Raw genomic sequence first — 17,212 nt, forward strand, 5'->3', positions numbered from 1 at the left:
ACCCGATGAGCTGGGCATGAACTCCGGCCCCCGGTGCGGGGGGGGGGTCCCCGATCCCCTCAAACTATAACTAATAACTACACTAATAACACTAGTTAACTAACTGACTAATAATTATATATATATATTATATATATATATATATACAATAATAAACTATAGCTACTATATACAACGATAGCGAAATGAGCTGCTAGGGAGTGTGGAGGTCAGCGAAGCCGCGCTCCACAGTTCCAAAGACCGACACGGGCGGTAAGAAGGAACTGAAGGGTGGCCGGGTCGGCTGGGATATATATGGGGCGCCATAGCGGCGCCACTCCAGGGGGCGCCCAGCCGACCCGCCTGGGTTGCTAGGGTAAAAGTTTCTCCGACGAACGTGCACGCGGCGCGCACACACTTAACTGGAATGGATATGAGCAATCACTCGAAGAAGAACATTCCTAGTTCGTCACAAATGTATAAGGGGGGGGTCGCACTCAGAGGCTTGCTGTGTGAAAGGGGTCACCAGTGCAGAAGTCTGAGAACCCCTGATCTACAGTATATTAATACACACGTGGGCATAAGGCTCATGTGTTCCTAATTAGACACTTGTCAGATTTCTTATTTTGTGTTCTTGGACTATTTGCTCTATTCTCTGCTTAAAAGCCTGTCCTGGTGGAACATAATTAATATGCTAATTTGCAACTCAGCTGCTGTGGAAATAGCTTTACCAAGCACTAAGCCTGAAACTTAGAATTAACACAAAAAAAAAAAAAAAAAAAAAAAAAAAAAAGTCCTGAGCACTGTTAAAAAGCACTATTCTTGTTAATAAAAAGCACATAGATAAGGTTTGGCATTTCTGCTTGTCTGCTTTTCTAGGTCAGGCAGCTGTATTAGAGTCTCAGACAGATGGTGGAGTTTAGTTACTTAGACAACACAGCTTGACTTTCTTGAATCAGTTGTTCAGACAGAGATTAGGTGGTGCCAGGCAGAGCTTTCCATCCCTGAACACTCACTACGGTGTAGACATTGACAGCTGAGACACACCTATATTACATGAATACCTTACAAATAAAGCTCCTAAGAGAATCTACCAGGATATTGCCCCTTCCCTGGCTGTGCTGTCTTACACTGATGGTAGGGAGGGCATTGAATGCACCAGGACCGGTCTCCACTGGCTATGTGAAATAGATAACATGTTGGCGACTAATTCTGATCTCACCTTCGTTCGAATTAGCCTCATTGCACTCAGATTTTTACACTGTATCTCCATCCCCCTTCCCACCTCACCCAGCGGGATATTTTCCTCTGCTAATAAAGCTGTGACATCGCAGCTCTTTGGGGGGCACAAGAAAGGCAGCCTCAGCAGCTCGCTAGGGATTTATGTCCCAAAGCAGCATCACTACCCTGTTTGCGCGGGGAGTGGGGGGTGGGGGGGTGGAGGGGAGAGGGAGGGGGAAGCTTCATGTGTTTGGTCTGTGATTTGCCATTACAGCAGGTGGACCATCATTCTGGGTGCCTGGCCCACAAGCTGACCAACTGTGATGAACTGGGAATGTTCTTAATGTTTTCTCTAAATACTGTGTTGGTGCCTCAGTGTCCCCATGGCAGTTCTTAAGTATCTGGCAGAGCAAAGGGCCAGTGCACCTAAATGCCTGACACTCTGTCTCCTAGCAACTAATGGCCTGGGCCCCTCCTCTGCAAAGGTGCCAGCTGAAGGTGTTGGAGACAAAGGGATCAGGTGACCTCCTGGCCCGGGAAAGGAGCTGAGGAGAGAGTAGGGGCTGGGAGGGGTGGTTAGTCTGGAGCTGGCTGGGGCCAAGGGTGGAGGGCAGACCTGGGGGTCTGGCTCACTGCCCCCCAGAATGGACCCAGCCGAGGGGTCCGGTTCGCTGTATCTACAAGCTCTGTTTTAGACCCTGTTCCGGTCATCGAATAAACCTGTTTTACTGGCTGGCTGAGAGTCACGTCTGACTGCAAAGTGGGGGTGCAGAACCCAGTGGCTTCCCCAGGACCCCGCTGGGGTGGACTCGCTGTGGGAAGCGCACGGAGGGGCAGAGGATGCTGAATGCTCCAAGGAGAGACCCAGGAGGTGAAGCTGTGTGAGCTTCTTGCCCTGAACAAGTCTGCTCCAAGGGAGTGGAGGCTCCCCAAAGTCCTGACTGGCTTGGTGGGGAGCAGATCCGGAGCACCGCCCGGGGACTCCGTGACACCAACCCATTACCAGTTGGACTGTTTAACAGAAACCCATTAAAAACCCATTGCAGACCTTTGCAATACGAATTACAGCCAATGCTACCTGCTGAGCATGCTTAGTAAGAAATGAAACATTACCTATGGCGCCAAAGACAAAGGTGCACCCTGCAAAGGCTGAACCTATAACTTACAGATGCTTTGGAGGATCCACTTGGGTTTGTTTTTCCACCAAACCCCAAAGATGTAAACGGGGATCCCACTGAGGATGATAGCAAAGCCGATAGCACATTCCACTGGTGTCATCCAGAAGGAGACCACGATCAGGAATAAGCAGGCCAGGATGAAGAAGATGGGCAGCAAGAGGTTAACCTGGACACAGGAGACAAGAAAGGGATGGGAAGTTAGTTAAGGAGGATCTGAAACAGAGGCAATTGAAGTTTATCTCCCTGCAATGTGTGTGGTGGGTTTTGACCTGGGAGGGGAAGTGTTTAGATTCTGAGAGACTCTTTGCAGATGATACCCCTGACTGCTCACCAGTGTGAATGAGAAGTTGTGGATTTTTAGTTTCGCTCTTCATCCATCAACCGTGGCAACACCCTTGTTTTACAGAGGACATAAATAAGCCACTTGAAGGGCTGGGTGGTCTAGTGGTTAGCATACCTGACTTCTGGCCCCTTTTTTCCCTGGCAGAGGTGCCTGGTTGCTAACCTTAGATGAGGAACTTTCTGGACTCCACTCACATCTGAGTCTCAGCCCTTAAGGGGATATGGCAGAGGGACCCTGGCCCGCCCTCTCCATCTGGTCCCAGCCCAGGGCCCTCTGAAGCAACACTGGCTAAGTCCACTGCTCTGGAATACTTCCTACCGGTGTCCCTTTAGTCTGAGGTGTGGCCCCTATTGTCCAGGCTGTAGTGACTCATCTGGAGTAGCCCCCAGGCTGTTAGTGGCATCCTGCCACGGCCTCATGTCCCTCTGGACGTTGGCGGATATAAGTGTGGAGGGTGCCTAGCCTTCCAGTCAAACAGTACAGTCTGCTTAGTGCTGGGTGCGTCTCGGTCAGGGACGCAGCGCTGCTCCCTGGCGGCTGTCCCGGCCATCAGACTTGCAGTGATGCTCCCCTCCCAGAGAGAGGCAGAGTTACCTCCTGCCTCTTCGCCAGTCAGCCCTGAACTGAGCCAGGCTCTCTCCTTTCCTTCCCCCCTCCAGTCCTGGAGCTGGCTGCAGGTACAGATGGATGAGGCTAGCAGAGCCCACAGGCTCTCATCAGTCCTTTACTGCTGGTGTGATGCTTCTCTGCTCCATCACAGAGAGGCCAAGAGACTTGCCTAAGGCCACACAACAAATCCCTGACGTACCCGGAATTGGAACCAAGGAGTTCTTGGCTCCCAGTCCCACGCTCAGTCCTTCCATTATATATAAAACTATAGAGTATCTCAACTAACAGTCCCGAACGCAGCAGTACGACTAACATGAGCTGTAGCGATTTAGGTTGTTGCTTTAGAAAACCACAGTACTCTTAAAATAAGGGAGCAAAGCCCAGCTTTCAGCAGGAAGCCACTTGCTAAGAGCCATCTTGGGAGCACTGATCTGGGAAGGTCTGTAACATTTGTTGCTTTTTGGCCATCGGTGGCTTGGTGGGGATTTGAGTGCGCTCGGAAGATGACGGGAGAGCATGCCTTTAAGAAGGGCTGAATGACTCCAGTGATTGACACGATCCTGGCCTCTAACCAGATGGGCCCATTGTGCTGCCAGGGTGGCCAAGGACAAATCAAATAAATTTCTCTCCCATGTAGTTTGTTTTTTAAACAAATATTTTTAAGTCGATTTCACGCTGGTACAAAGCATCCAGTTGAGAGCCACACGGGCTGATGTCCTTTATTAATAATCCCCTGAGCAGGTTTAGAACGGAGAGCTTTCCCGTGTGCTGCCCTGCCAAGGTACTGCACCTGTGACGTGAAGGGAATTTCCATGACCCAGGTGTCTCAGCCCTGGGCCTCTATACCCGTGAGGGAGCCAATGAGAGTCAGCCGAGATGGAGTTTTGTGCAACGTGGATTCCCACCTACCAGGAACCAGTCTGGCACCAGCCACTCATTTCACACAGGCCTCTGTTTGTTCACATCTAACTTGGCTTGCTCTAAAGTTGCCCCTCCGCACTGTAAAGCAGCTGCATTTTCCACTCCTCCCTGCACAGATTTTCTCACCCTTACTGCTGAGGGAGAAAATTTCTATACGTGGATGTCACATCCTAGAACACAAAAGAACGGCTCCCCTCCCGGAAGTGCCACCATAAAGCCTCCAGTCCTGCCACCTTCCCACTAGCATCACGGAACCCCGAGCACAGAGGGGAAAGCTTTGTGTCTGCAGGGCTACCCGCTAGGCTGCCAACACCATCCTCACCTTGATGGGCCTTTCCAGCTCCGGCTTCTTGTAGCGGAGCCACATCATGCCGACGATGGCCAGAGCCACGCAGAGCCAGTTGAAGAAGCTGAAGAAGTTGATGACGGAGAAGATGTCATTGGAGAAGGCGTAGAGCAGGGTCATGAAGCACTGCGGCCAGAAACAGAAGCCATGAGCAAAGGGACAGGCAGGAGAGAACACCATACACTACTCACGACAAGTGTCTGAGAGCAACTGCCTGCCATCCAAGAACAGTGAAGGATTTCCAGGCATACGCAGAAGAGGTGGCATAATTTTTACTAATTTAACCAAGTCTGATCACTGCATGGAATTATATCAAAGTGAAACTTGCAATCCAGGGCTATGCTATGGGGATGAGGACCATATAAACACACACAGAGAAAAAGGAGGGTGGGTTTCTGGAGGATGTAAAGGAGGGGAATTTTCTTAGTGCTCAGGAAACCAAGGGTCTGAACGAGTCAAACAGAATCAGTCACATTAGGAACAGGAAGGCGCTATGGAGCATTTCCCCACACGGCTCTGCTGAATGCACCTCTGTTCTGACACATGCTACCTCTTGTATTCCTGGCAAGAGCACCCTCTATGCAGCTCACCCGATGCATTTCAATCACGACCAGCAGGGCTCCGGGCTACTGCAGTCCTTGATCCCTGGCACAGCTGTACCAATGCCTCCAAATCCGGTCCTGCAGCACCCGCTGCTCTTTCCATCTTGGCATGCGCTCTTTGTGGGCCCCCCGTCCCTCCCCCCAGCTATTCCCATTGTAGACTGAGAATTTGAAGTGCAGTCAGTCTTACAAGGATGCGTGAGGTGGGATCGAGCTGAAACATGGGCTGGATGATTCAGCAGGGATCTCCACTAAGCTAACTGAATCTGTGACCAGGTGATAGTCTATCTGCCCTTCACTTCCTCTTTCTCTCAGCCACACTTCCTTCCAAAGGTTTTTATTCTGAAGTGCAGAGACATGTTCTTTTTGCCCCCGAAGACTGTAACTACAGCCACTGTTCTACAGCTTGTGGGTGCTCTGAGAGCATCAGGGAACATTCAGAGAAAGATTGTAGCACCAAAGTGACACACATTTTCCCCAGGGACCACCAACGACTTTTCAATTTACTGGGGCTGGTGGCAGTCTGGATTCTCTGCTGCAAAACTTCTCCCCTCCCCCACGTTCCTAGAACAGTGACTTAAGGTACAGTGGTAACAGCTGACACTAACTTACATGCTAAGAAACAGCATATAGCCTTATCAATGTTGCCTAGCATTTCAGCTTCCTGTGCAGTGCTGCTCTCTCACTAGGACATCCTCATCCCATGCACTCGATTAAACCTAACAGGACACGTGGGGCCTGGGAGGACTACTCCCTATGGCATACTGGCAGACACTCTGGGGATTGGCAAAAGGAGATGGAGGAGGTTCACCTTCCACTGGGACAACAAACAGAGATTGTTTGTTTGGATTCAGTGGAGTATTCCACAGTCATTTTCCTGCAGCCCCAGCAGGGGCAGGCATTGATGGACCTTGGCTTACTCCACCGTCTCAATTCGTTGTGTTCTCTCTGCCATGCGCCATCTTAATCTGAAAGTCCATAGGACACTTACTGTGAAGATGAGAGATGGCACTGGAGTGAGAAGCTTGGGGTGAATCATGGACAGGACAGAGGGCAGGTGACCCTCCCGGGATCCCACGAAGAAAAGCCTGAGGGCAACAGAGCAGTTACTTCACCTGGCACAAGTGCTTGGGAGTCACTCACTCAGTCCAGGTTTGCATTCAGTACAAAACAAGGTGCAACAGCGTGACAGACGCATAGGCATTTTGGAGCGAGCCAAGCTGAAATGACACTCTGAACCCAACCTGTAGTATGTAGTGATGCACTGCTATTCCAAGCGGCAATTGTGTGCCACTTATGCTCCCCACCACTGCTATTAATTATTTGCATTAGAGTGGCACCAGTTGAGATCAGGGCCTCAACATGCTGACTTCTGCACATATGCAGCTTGCCCTCTACACAGAGAAGGCAGAGGATGGGAGGAAGAAAGTTTTCTTATCTACATTTTACTGATAGGGAACCAAACCAGCGGGATTAAGTGCCTTACTCCAGTCCACACAGGGAGTCTGTGGCAGAGCCGAGACCTAAACCCAGCTCTCCCGGGTGTCTGTCCACTGCCATCCTCTCTCTTCTTTTTGGGGAATCCTCAGTCTTTGTTTTTGAGGCTTTATAAGAATCTGGGTTTACATTAAAAATGCTTTCTTGAGCACTGCTGTTAAAGTCCAAGTCTATTTATTAGGGTGACCAGACAGCAAGTGTGAAAAATTGAGATAGCTGGGAGGTAATAGGCACCGAATATCGCAACTGTCCCTATAAGATTGGGACATCTGGTCACCCTAGTACTTATTTAGTCTGCAGCTGAAGACATCCAACGACTTCAACAGGATTTTGCCCAAAGACAGTGAGACGAAGGTCTCCCCAAGGATTAAGGATCTGGCCTTTGGATACTGTTTAAGACAATGATACTCTGCTCACGAGCTGCAAGTGGCTCTTCAATGTGTCTCCTGCAGCCCTCTGCAGCACATGATATTAAAACACTGTATGATCTAAGTTAACCAACCCAAGTTATAACCAATCAGGATGCTTTTACTGCGTTATTAACCAACTGTAGCTGATAAAATACTTGGTCAGTCACTTTGCTGTGAGAATTATATACACATATATATTCATTTACAGGCACAGTGACTAACCGGTCCTCACAGGAGCGTAGATATAGACAGATATATTATATATATTTAAATGAAACACTGAATTCACATGACTGTGGCTCTTCGGGATAATGTCGATCGCTAATTTGGCACTGAGGTCCGAGTGTCACTGATTTAAGGCCTTTCGAAAAAATGACCACTCTCACTCCTTACACAGTGCACTGCCCCCTCCCTCGCTGCATCTGGCCAGCGGCAGAACCTCAGAGATCCCACTCCCGTGAGGACAGCTCCAAACGAAGACAAGTTAGGCACGGTGCCTGTAAATGGGATCTGCAGTACTGAGCAAAAAACCTACCGAGAAGAAGTGAAGAGGGATCCATTGACAGACCCAAAACAGGATAAGCCAACGAAGACAGGTATGATCCAAGACATCACACCAAGGTGATAGTTCCCAAAGTCCTACAAGGAAGCAACATTCCGTCAGCAACTTGCCTACAGGGACTCGTATCTATTTACCCAGACTAGTTTTTAACATATAAAATACCTCATTCATGTTGACTATACACACACAGACTGCTGAAGATTTTTCATACTGCCTTTTTCACACGCCCAAAGCATTTTACAGAATTACACGATTGACAGAAGGCACTTCCCTGACATGCAGCCATCTCTGGGGCAGAACATGACATCCATTAGAACAGCTTCAGCAATACCACACAATGGTTTAGGACAGAAAGTCTAGGAAAATACTGGATCCAACTGCAACGGCAGGAGGAGGATTCAGATATGCAAAACGTCAATTCAGTCCAGGATACTGGAGCAGACACCCATTTTGGCAGGAAGTGCCATGGACTCTTTAATGAGTCTCAGTTTTACATCTCAGTCTGATTCATCCCAATATTGCTCCAATTTTATGCCAATGCAATTCCGCTATTTCAGTGGAGTCACTTCAGAATAAAACTGGGGTAATGCAACCAGAGCTGGTATCTCTAGCAGCACAGCACCAGATAGCACTGTGCTGGCGTGTGGGTTCACTGTTAGTCACAGGAGAAAGTGCTGCCTGCTGAACTACCAATGCCAATCTATGCAGGATTGTAGGGTTCCCCACCAACACCGACCATGCCCAGTCTTGCTTAGCTTCCAAGCTCACACAAAGCTGCCCCCTCTCCACAGGGCCAGCGAGCAGGATTTCTGTGTGTGCTTTAATTTAACCGTTAGAATAATGCTTATTTGTTTAAAAAAAAAAATCAAGTGCAGAGAAAGCCAACTGATACTTGGGAGATATTGATGCAGTGACCTTTTCCCATAAATGTCACACTCCGGTAACTGATCAGACAGTTACATGGCCGGTAGTCGGCAGCTAGGGTTATTTATGAACAATAATGCCATTTATTTCCCTCCCCCACCCTTATCACTCTGATTAATCCAGCTCAGTGTCATGTGGGGACAACCCTTCCCCGCCTCCCATCTCCTGTCAAACATCAGCATCTTATAAGCAGCCATGGTAAGTGTTGAATGAATGGGGAGATCCAACTAGAGATAGCACGAGGGATTCAGGCAGCCGAGAGAAATAGATAAGAGCGTTTTTGATGTGACTCATCTTACCACGGCCACGGCTTCAGACGACAGCATTTGTTCTGTTGACAGGGTAGTGAAGTAAGCCAAGTTCGTCAACACGTAAACTAAGGTGACTATGGGCAATGAAATGATGATGGCTAGAGGCAGGTTTCTGGGAGGAAGAGGGAAATCATAACATATTAGGATCTGGGGGCTCTGAAGATCAGTCGGAGACATAATTCAAGAGGCAGCATGCTAGGGAGAGATGCTGCTTTTGCAGAGACCAGCCTTTCTGAATAGATTTTTGCACTGGCTTAAAGACTGCCCAATTTATTCTGCTTTTCTTTGGTCTTGCAGAGGGTCCAATCTGGACTCCATCCTCCTTGGAGAAGTTGAGGAGACAATTCCAAAAATAAAAGTAGCCCAGGATGGTGGCCGGGAGGCAGAGGGAGATGGAGTCTTGGGGAGAAGACAGGTTGTGAGTGGACTCTGGCTGAGCAAATGGCGCTTGGGTTCAAGGCACAGACTTTCATCTGAAGAGCTCACAGGGGCCTCCTGCCAGATACCAGCGTTAGAACATGCACAGTAGTCTGCTGGCCAGAGGATACGCACTTGTGCTTGTGGCTGTCTACAAAGGAGACAGGAAGGTCAGGCTGTAGCTGAGAGTCACCAGAAAGCTGGCTGGGCCCCTGAAACCTAAACAAACCCTCAAAGAGAAGCTGGTGTGAAGGCAAATTTGCCCTTCCTGATAGGCTAACTTATTTTAAGCAAACTAACTTAAAAAGGAAATCCTTCTTAATGCAGCAGACAACCTGCCTGTGGAGCTCAAAGCTGCGGGAGGTTAGGGAGTCAACAGAGTGGCTGCATTCGGAAAGGGGTGGACAATTACTGTCTACAAAAACATGTGTAATTACACATGTCAAGGAAAGGGTAAAAGAATCTCATGCTTCGCAGCAGGAGCCTATCACCACAGGGGTCAGGAATTGGCCGAAAGTGCAGCCAGTGATGCCGCTGGCAATCACGCCTGGTTTGCACCTCTCCTGCAGGCATCAGGGATTTGCCAGAGATGTTCTGCTCTGGTAGGATCAATCCCATGTTACTAGATCCCTTCATATAACCCTGACACAGACATGCAACAGACAGAAAGGTCCATGCCTTGGGAGGAAAAAAATGCAGAGGTCAAGCGTGCATGGCAGACAGTAAAACTTCACCCTGGCAAGCCCTCTGGCATTTTGGTGAAAATATATATTAGACAGGATTATGAAACTGCAATAAAGCAACAAATGCAAAGAAAACCCCCTTTCTGCCAGCAAGGCACAACTGTGAAGGAGCGGCTGCTGAGCCAGGCCAAGGAAATGGGACTTTCAGAGAGGGAAGGTGATTTAACAATGGCTTCTCTTAGACAGAGATTTTCTTTTCCCCGTCTCTGCAGAAACCCCCATCCTGTACTAACGAACAGCAGTCTGATTATCTAGCATGCATTGCCCACAGCAGAGGTTTTGTTTGCCCCCAAAACGAGAGCTTGTTTTACATTCCCTGGGATGGCTAGTGACAACACTTGCTACACACAACGGGTGGCTTTACGTTAAGGGATGGAAGTGGCATTTAGAGGGTGAACAGCTGGTGAGTTTCCCTCTCCAGCCAAGAACTCGCCATGTGGTGCACATACCTGTAGGGGTTTATCATCTCCTCAGTGACAAAATTCAAGTAATTCCTGCAATTTAAAAGACAATGGTAATTGTGGTTACAGAGATCAATGAAGTTAGAAAAAGAATCCAGCAGCCTAACCCTAACCTCAACATGCATACGCAAGCCCCACTAGAGACAGAGAAACCAAAGCATGCTCTGCAAAACCAAGGGTGGCCGTGTTTCTCAAATCCATGACACAAGGGCCGAGGCTACCTCCAAAACCTTCAAACAAAGGTGTTCTCTGCAGGTCTCAGCATGCAATGCAGCCAGCTTGCTGGGAATAAGACAGATCACTGCATGCCGAGACTTATGGTCAGCTAGCAGCGCCTCTGTATTGCCAGAGGAGGGCCACAATCTGCCTCTATTGTTATTGCAAATAAAGACAGCCCAGGTTTCTGGATGCCCATGTGAGAGTGTGAAGGCATTAATGAAGAAACCTGTAGGAGCTTTGGCTTGGAGTTGTCAGTTAGCAGACTGATGTGTCAGTACTGACAGTTGCTGGTCACAGCTGCAGGGCCCACAACCTCTACTCTGACCTTTGCTCCTACACAAGCCACGGGCACTGGCTTACCAAAATCCAGCCAGTCTGAACCAATGGCCCATATACGGCATATTACCTCTGAGTTCCTGCCCAAAATGAGGGATGGAGCCTTCTCGAGCCTAGAGCATGTGATGAGTCCTTTCTCCCATGCTGCCTTGGTTAGCTGGAATAGCCTTGCTCTCCTGCTGCACCTAAGTGTCCCCTGACTCTTCAAATATCCTTCTCCGTCTTCTGCCCCAACCAGACAATCCCACCGTATTTAGTGCCTCTTGGTTCCCCTGGAGTTCGCTCACCATACAACCTGGGCATTTTACCAGGCTGCCCCTAGACTTGCTCCCTGTTTTAAATACTGCAACTGACACCACTTGCTTGTACTTGCACATAGGGACTGGGGAGGGGTTGTAAGGATTGAGCATGAACAACACTAGATAAAAAGGAAGCGATTGCACCGTTACCTGGGTGAGGAGCAGAGCTAGACCAGACATTCTGGGCCATGCCCTCCCTGCCAATGCTCTCAAAGCGCTGAAGACAAAGAACTAAATGACACACTGAAATGAGTAATATGCCAGGATCTTACCAGCCTCCATAGGCAAAGAGACCGCTATACAAAGCCAGAACGATGTTCCCCACATCAACATTCGTGCCTTCGAAGGAGTGTTCAGGACTCAGGTTTGACACATCACCTACGTCGGGGCAAAAACCAAACAAGGACAGACTATTAAGAGGTGAGAAGCAGGCAAAGGCTGAATCCCAGAGACCTTTGCAGGTTGACCCAGACAGGTGTTAGGCAGGGAAATGGTCTGGCAACACCCTGGGACAAAAGCTGCCGATAGGGCATTAGTTTTGTCGATGCAAAGCAGGTTGCGTTTCTGTTAGAGAAGGCGTAGACAGGTTTCTCTTGGGCTCATCTCCTGCTGCATTACTCCAGTTTCACACTGTGTGATTCCACTGCAGTAAAACTAGGATAAGTGAAATTAACTAACCACAGCAAGAGTTCTCAAACTTTCCCACAGCGTGGATCACGCAGACAGATAATGCCTCCTAGACACCTCCCCTCCCATTCACTGTTGCATAGCATCCCATCTGACAACGGTGACAACTGCTTACATGGGAAAGTAACATGAGGGAGCTAATGTATTTTCAGCTTCTTTTGATGCAAGTTAGCAAGCAGAAATCAGGAGATGAAAGCCCCATGAAAGCAGGCAGCTCTCCTAAGGGCATCTCTGAGCACCTAATCCCCAGCACCAAAGCCCACATGCTGTTTCTCCTGGACTCACCACTGCTGGAACTTGGTCTACACTGCAAGTGCTACAGCCGCGGTAGCAGGTCTGGTAAATACGCTCTGTGCTGACGGGAGAGCGTCTCCCGCCAACATAGCGCCGGTGTGGCCAGCACGTAGGTCGCTGTAACTTGCGACACTCGGGGGCGTCTTTTTCACACCCCTGAGCAACGTAAATTAGACTGACTTAAGCGGTAGTGCAGACCTGCCCTAAGACACTACGTGCCAATAACAGAGTTTGGGGCCCTGATGCCACTGACTAAAGTCCAAGTGGAAGAATTCTACCTTGCCTCCCTAAAGCTCCCCAGCTCTTTCAACCGAATAGGGAATCCTCTCTTATTCCCTGTCCTAAATGGTTGTACAGCATTGCTGGGTGACTGTTAAACAGCTGCTCCTTCCACCCCAGCGCTAGCTGCATTTTAGCAGTGGGTGGAATGATTCCTGCATTATGCGGCTTGCTTTGGGATCCTTCTGGCTGAAAGATGCTTAGAAGACTTTGCTATTATATCATCCTTCCACCAAAAGCTGCTTTCTCTCGATAAAGACCCAGGATTTCCTCTAGTTTCATTGGTGACCCAATAAAGCAGAATGTTATGGTATCCCCTTTGAATTGTGGGAAGGGAAGTGAGCTACCTTAGGGTCTAAAGATCAAAAGTTCCTGTTATTTATCCACTGTTGAATTAAAAAGCCATAAAAAGAGGATTTGATTGTAAATTTACCGAAAGTCCTTCCAGCACACCCGCAGGGGTTATTTGCTTTGCTTTAAATCTCTCTGCGGGTGTTTCGTTTCATGCTGTTTGATCTGGAGCCTAAATTCAAGCCTGGGGTGCGGCCTCTCCTTCAACGAAACAAGTGCTCTCCTTTGTGAGGGAGGAAGACAGGGGAGCAGCACAGGATTTGGTGAGGCACGTTAGCGTCTGACTAGCCGGGTTGCCTCCCATGTGATTCCTCTTACAGCAGGGATCTGCTCTAATCAGACAAGAAACTGTTATCACATGGCAATCAGCAGCGCTAGGGGTTAACCCTTCTCCCTTCGGAAGGCTACATTCCACAGATTCATATCACAGAAGGAAGAAAAGGGGTATTAAAAGCCAAGGCACCACTTTTTCCTTGCACTGCAAAATTTCAGCTCCCCCGCACCACAGGGCTTTCAGCAGCACCACGTTTACCTAGGCTAGCCAGAAAAGGAACACACAAAATAAAGCTGAGTGACAACGAGACTGCTAGAATCACGCACGTTTTCATCCAGTAGCACTTTCTATCAATGAGAAAGGGCAGCTTTCCCCTGCAGTATGATGAGTCTGGTCTAGTTTGCTGGGGCAGGCTCTATGCAGGAGCCAATGGGAGTTACCCACTTCAGTGGCCTGTTTTGATACTGGTCCCTTCCCCCTGAGCCATGCCTTCCATCGCACATGGTCTCCTCTTCACTGTCTGTCTCTGCCCAGCTGCCACTGCTCCTTCGCCCAACTAAGCCTTTAGCAGGCCCGTAGTGCCAGCAGCAAGTGCAGGGGCGGCTCTAGGCATTTTGCCACCCCAAGCAGGGCAGGCAGGCTGCCTTTGGCGGCTTGTCTGCGGAGGGTCCGCTGGCCCCGCAGCTTTGGCAGACCTCTCGCAGGCACGGCTGCGGGGCCAGTGGAACCTCCGCAGACAAGCCGCTGAAGGCAGCCTGCCTGCCGCCCTCGCGGCACCGGTAGAGCGCCCCCGGCGGCTTGCCGCCCCAAGCACGCGCTTGGCGTGCTGGGGCCTGGAGCCGCCCCTGAACAAATGGTCCCCTCCATTCCCCATGTGATGGCCTGTGCTACCCAAGTGTGCTCCTGCTGAGGCTCGTGTTCTGATTAGGACATCTCCTGCATGCTGTCCTTGCACTGCATGTTCCTCTGAATCACAGGAAGGACTTAGAGTTGGCTAAGGAAGCTTGAGGCAAGTGGATCTCTACCAGATACCCATGCAATTCAGAACTGCCACCAGCCAAGCAGATTCTTCCTTTTGTAAGGCGCGTGGTTGCTTGCATGGTATGAGTACACAGAACAACGAGATCTCTAGGCATGAAAGAAATCAAATAATCCTGGCCATGATCTTGGGATGAGAACTTGTCAACCCTCAAAGCGGTAACTGGAAATTCTTAAGCAATTAATGGAATTAATACATAATGGATAGATCAGGCTACACTGCAACTTACTCACGTGTGTGTTTCTTTACCCCAGAACCCTGCCAAGGACGCTGAGCTGATTACCACTGAACGACTGTTATAGTGGTAACAGGCTGTCCAGGGCTCTAGCACCTCTTTTTTCCCCCAACCGTCCATAGATCTCGCTCTGCCTTTCCCCTGGCTGGAGCACACAGTAACCGTCTGTTACCAAGGCCAAGCAGAGCAACGACTCTCAAGCTCGGGGCCAGAAGCACAGCATCCCCGAGTCATCAGCCAGAAATCCATGCTTGCCAATGCAGGAAATATCCCCCAGCTGGGAACTCTACAGCTTCTCTGCAAAGAGGGTTTGTTTAGTTCTAATCCGGATTCGGTACCGTGCTGCGCTTCACAGACGCCTTGGCTTGGTGTCAAGGAGACTGGCTGCCCCTTCAGGGCACATGATCAAAGAGAAGTGAAATTTGCCACAGAACATGTGCTACAGAAGCAGCGTTTAAGCACAACAGGAACAATAAAGCATAACTTTTCATTATTCTTTGGCTGGGCTGGGCTGGTGTATGTGTGTGTGTGTGGATAGGACACACACACCCCTGCACTTGCCATAGCATGTACCTAGCCCATGCCTTTGCAGCACCGAGCTGCTAGTCCGCAGGGAGGGAGTCAAACAATAGCATTGTAGACACTGTGGCGTGGGCTGGAGTTCAGGCTCTGAAGCGTAGGGAACGGGTGGGCTTCAGAGCTCAAGCTCAAGGCTAAGTCACAACTACAAAGTGCCGTCCACCCCAGTGGTGGGCAACCTGTGGCCCACATGCAGCCCATCAGGGTAATCTGATTGCGGGCTGCGAGACATTTTGTTTAAGTTGACCTGATTGCAGGCCACAGGGACGTGCTGGCCACTGCTTCCCGCAGCTCCCATTGGCTGGGAACGGCGAGCCGCAGCCACTGGGAGCTATGGGGGGCTGTGCCTGCAGACGGTCAATGTCAGAAAAATGTCTCACGGCCCCCAACCAGACTACCCTGATGGGCTGTATGCGGCCCGCGGGCTGTAGGTTGCCCACCACTGGTCTACACAGTTATGTTTGGTGTGGTAGCATGAGCCCAAGTCTGTCGACCCGGGCTGGAAGGCTCGATTCCGCGGGCTGTGTAGACGTGCCCTGAGTGGTTTAATGAAACAGTCCGCCTTCCCATTCATTAGCAAACATATTCTGGAGGGCACATCTCACCTGAGCAGACATCTTCTTCCCACCCTGCACCAAAGTTCCACCTCCCCATATCAGGCAGCAGCAGCACATCCCTAGGGACATGCTTAACTGCACCCATAAGCCATATGTACACAGACGCGGCAGCCAACGCGTTACATGTTGTGGCACAATAAAGGTCACATCCAGCTGGCAGTCCAGAAAGGTCTGCAAGTTATTTCTCCCCCATGGGCCAAGCCCTAGAAGTCTCACTGATGAGCCAGTCTGACCTCATCCACCCGTCTCACGAATAACGCTCGCTGAAAAGGGCCCGACATTTAAGCTGGAGATTCAGGGAATTCTGTTTGACACAGACAAGCATAACATCTCCCACCCTCTTACTGCACGGCTCAGTTAAAGCTGCTGCACGTGCTCTGGAATCTGTGCAAAGGTACCCGTTCGCAGCTCACCCTGCCAGGGCCCACACATGCTCAATGGCGTCCAAGGCGCCCACGGAGCAGGATGTTACTATACAGGTGTAGAACACTGGCTGCACTGCTCCGTTTATACCCACCTGCCCTTCCCTCCAGCTGATACCCCCTACTCTAAATATTGTCCGTTAGGAACACTGGCCTCACCTCATCACAACAAGTGCTACAGAGGCAACATTCTCGCTTCACCCTGCACCCTGGTTTAAATGGGTTGTACAATTACACTCTGCTTGCAAATTAACCACATTAAGGTAACGAGTTCTGACACAATCCCTACTTGCAGCTCTTGCCAGCCAACAAGACGCCTGTAATTCTACCTGTAACCTCTCTGCCACCCAGGTCCTTCGTGCAGAAGGAATTTTCATGCCATGTGCTGCATGTTCAGACCTTTTCTTTGAAAGCACTCATTTAGTATCAGGTCATGTCCATTCCCGATTTAATAATGCAGGCTCTTCTACTGAGGTTAGGTAATTCATTGCAATTAAATGTGTGTAGCTGGGCTAAATGCCAACGAGAGGGGAACGCAGCCATCTAAGTCAAAGAGCAAAGGGGAGCGACGCAGGGTTTTTCCAAGTGGATCTAGCTCAGGAATGAAACTGCGCAAAGGGAAACATACGCTGGATTGTAGGGAAAGCTCCCAGTGACGAGAGCTACTCAGTTGGGACAGTCGTGGAAGTCCTATCAACGGAGTCATTTAAAACAAGACGGGCTGAAGCACTAGTGGGCCTCTTGTGGGGAAAGCCATTCTACACCGCCCCTCCCGCAAGGCAATGGTTTACATCGGACTCACACAGGTGTTGCCACCTTCTCATTTCTACAATCGGCCTATTCCTAGTGCTGCTGCCGTACGTCCAGCCTTGCCTGCTGTTTGTATGACCGCTGCAAGTGAAGGATCCTCATCTCTTCTCCTGAGGGGCAACAGAGCTTGAGAGACTCTGCTTCTGGCTAGGAAGGCATGCGCTGGGGAATTCAGCAAGAGGCAGAGCCGCCTCGCCGCTTGTGAATCAGGACTTCTGGGTTCCATTCATGGCGCCTGCCACCGATC

General features: G+C 49.8%; 1 protein-coding gene across 1 annotated transcript in view; it reads right to left on the minus strand.

Moving 5' to 3' along the window:
• Positions 1–17,212, minus strand: part of SLC7A5 (solute carrier family 7 member 5) — a 71,003-nt gene that overhangs the window by 15,221 nt on the left and 38,570 nt on the right. The window contains exons 3-9 of the mRNA XM_030581273.1: positions 11,651–11,756; positions 10,513–10,557; positions 8,892–9,015; positions 7,642–7,745; positions 6,191–6,287; positions 4,574–4,723; positions 2,367–2,544 (exon numbers count right to left, since the gene is read on the minus strand). Coding sequence (XP_030437133.1) covers positions 2,367–2,544; positions 4,574–4,723; positions 6,191–6,287; positions 7,642–7,745; positions 8,892–9,015; positions 10,513–10,557; positions 11,651–11,756 — 804 coding nt within the window. The remainder of the gene's footprint in view (positions 1–2,366; positions 2,545–4,573; positions 4,724–6,190; positions 6,288–7,641; positions 7,746–8,891; positions 9,016–10,512; positions 10,558–11,650; positions 11,757–17,212) is intronic.

The sequence above is a fragment of the Gopherus evgoodei genome, chromosome 12 (assembly GCF_007399415.2).
Source record: "Gopherus evgoodei ecotype Sinaloan lineage chromosome 12, rGopEvg1_v1.p, whole genome shotgun sequence".
Classification (NCBI taxonomy): domain Eukaryota; kingdom Metazoa; phylum Chordata; order Testudines; family Testudinidae; genus Gopherus; species Gopherus evgoodei.